Source organism: Chrysochloris asiatica, unplaced genomic scaffold (genome assembly GCF_000296735.1).
Source record: "Chrysochloris asiatica unplaced genomic scaffold, ChrAsi1.0 scaffold00502, whole genome shotgun sequence".
NCBI classification, from domain to species: domain Eukaryota; kingdom Metazoa; phylum Chordata; class Mammalia; order Afrosoricida; family Chrysochloridae; genus Chrysochloris; species Chrysochloris asiatica.
This window is the reverse complement of record NW_006409020.1, coordinates 227,673-229,423: the sequence shown is the minus strand read 5'-3', so window position 1 is coordinate 229,423 and position 1,751 is coordinate 227,673. Positions and strand designations below refer to the sequence as shown.

At 37.3% G+C, this 1,751-nt stretch overlaps 1 protein-coding gene across 1 annotated transcript; it reads right to left on the bottom strand.

Annotated features, from left to right (window-relative positions):
- Position 1: 1 nt before the first annotated feature.
- LOC102829830 (olfactory receptor 7G2-like) lies at positions 2-577 on the bottom strand (the record flags this gene model as incomplete). The annotated part of the gene is made up of 1 exon (XM_006877456.1): positions 2-577. A coding segment is annotated over exon 1 (576 nt), but the record flags the coding sequence as incomplete, so codon positions are not given.
- Between the last annotated feature and the right edge of the window lie 1,174 nt (positions 578-1,751).

Genomic DNA, 1,751 nt, shown 5'->3' with positions numbered 1-1,751 from the left:
AAGTATCAGAACAGGCAAGCTTGAGGACCTGAGCAAGTTCACAGAAAAACTGGGGAATCTTCAGGTCTGTACAGAAGGACAGACACAACACCATCAGACCATGGAGCAGGGCATTCAGAATACTAATGAGCAAGGAGAGTAGAATCAACAGACCACAGAAGAGGGGGTTCATGATGACTGTGTACCTCAATGGATGACAAATGGCCACATACCGGTCATAGGCCATTACAGCAAGGAGACAATTTTCCCAACACTGAAAAACCAGGACAAACCAGAGCTGGGTGAGACAGCCTGTGTAACTGATGGATTTGGTGTGTGTCTGAATGTTCACCAGCATCTTGATGACTGTGGTGGTGCTGAAACAGATGTCAGTGAAGGACAGGTTGGAGAGAAAGAAGTACATGGGAATATGAAGGTGAGAGTTTGAGCTGATGGTCAGGATGATGAGAAAGTTCCCAGTCACAGTGATCAAGTATATGGATAAGAACATTCCAAAGAGAAGAGACTGCAGTTCTGGATTCTCTGAGAGGCCCAGGAGGATGAATTCTGCTATTCCTGTTTGGTTCTCTGTTTCCATGTTGTTGATGATTCTGACGAAAACAATAAGATGGAATACACAAATCAGATGTAAAAAGATACCTTACTTCAGAGAAGCATTCTCATCTATATTATACACTGAAATAGGTATACATGGTTTTTGTGGTTTTCCATGCATGTTTGTCATTCTTTTTCTCTTCCTTCTATTTCTCTTTCCCTCCTTATCTCTCCTCTTTCCTCTTACACACTCTCATTTCTCCATGTCCTCCTCTCACTATCAAATCTTTCCAAACTTTAAGTAATTACTCTTTTTCCACATTGTTCAGCTAACATGACTATAATATGAGATCATTCTGAATTTCATATTCATCACTTCTGAACTCTGCAAATTGGCAGGGAAATAAAAACCATGTGATATTAAATATGCATATTAGACCTATAGTTCTCAACTGCCTCAGACCAGAGTTACTGGAAACTCTTGATAGACAAAATTACAGGTATTAGGACAACTTCCTCAAAATACTGAATTTAGACTACTGCTTATTAGGGCTCCATATTGTTGATATATCAGAATTGGAATTTTACTGTAAAACAGATAAAATCTAACAAAATCAGTGCCCAGCTTGATGACAGGAGTGTCCCTAAAGTAGTAGGAAATGAAGCGGAAGCTTGCCAAGTCAACTTTTGGAAGGAAAAGGGAATTTTGTAAAGTACATGTGGACAACTCAAATGCCCTTATGACTGTGGAACTTAAACATTTAATTAATGCAAATTGCCTACTAAGAAGCCAGGCATTAAGCTTGTGAGGAACTTATCAGTTAAGGCATAAAGCTGTTTTTATTGTTAAGTATCATCTAGATTGCTTTGACTCATAGTGATCCTATATAGGGTTTCCAAGGATGGGTTTGTAGGATTGAACTGCCACATTGCAGTTTTCAGTCCATTACTTATTCTACAGTGCCACACAAAACCCAAGTGTGAATTACTTATTACCAAAGATAACCACAATATTAGATAGACAATAAGACTGTATTTTTAGAAACAGTTTTTTCTTATACAAACCACACACACACAGAAAGCTAGAAACAGACACTTGTACATTTGTTTCTGTTCAACTACCACTCAAAGTTTTATATTAAAAGAAATCAGAAAAAAAATTTAAATGACCTTACAATTAAAAATTTTAAGCTAATAATGATGGATTTTTAAATTAT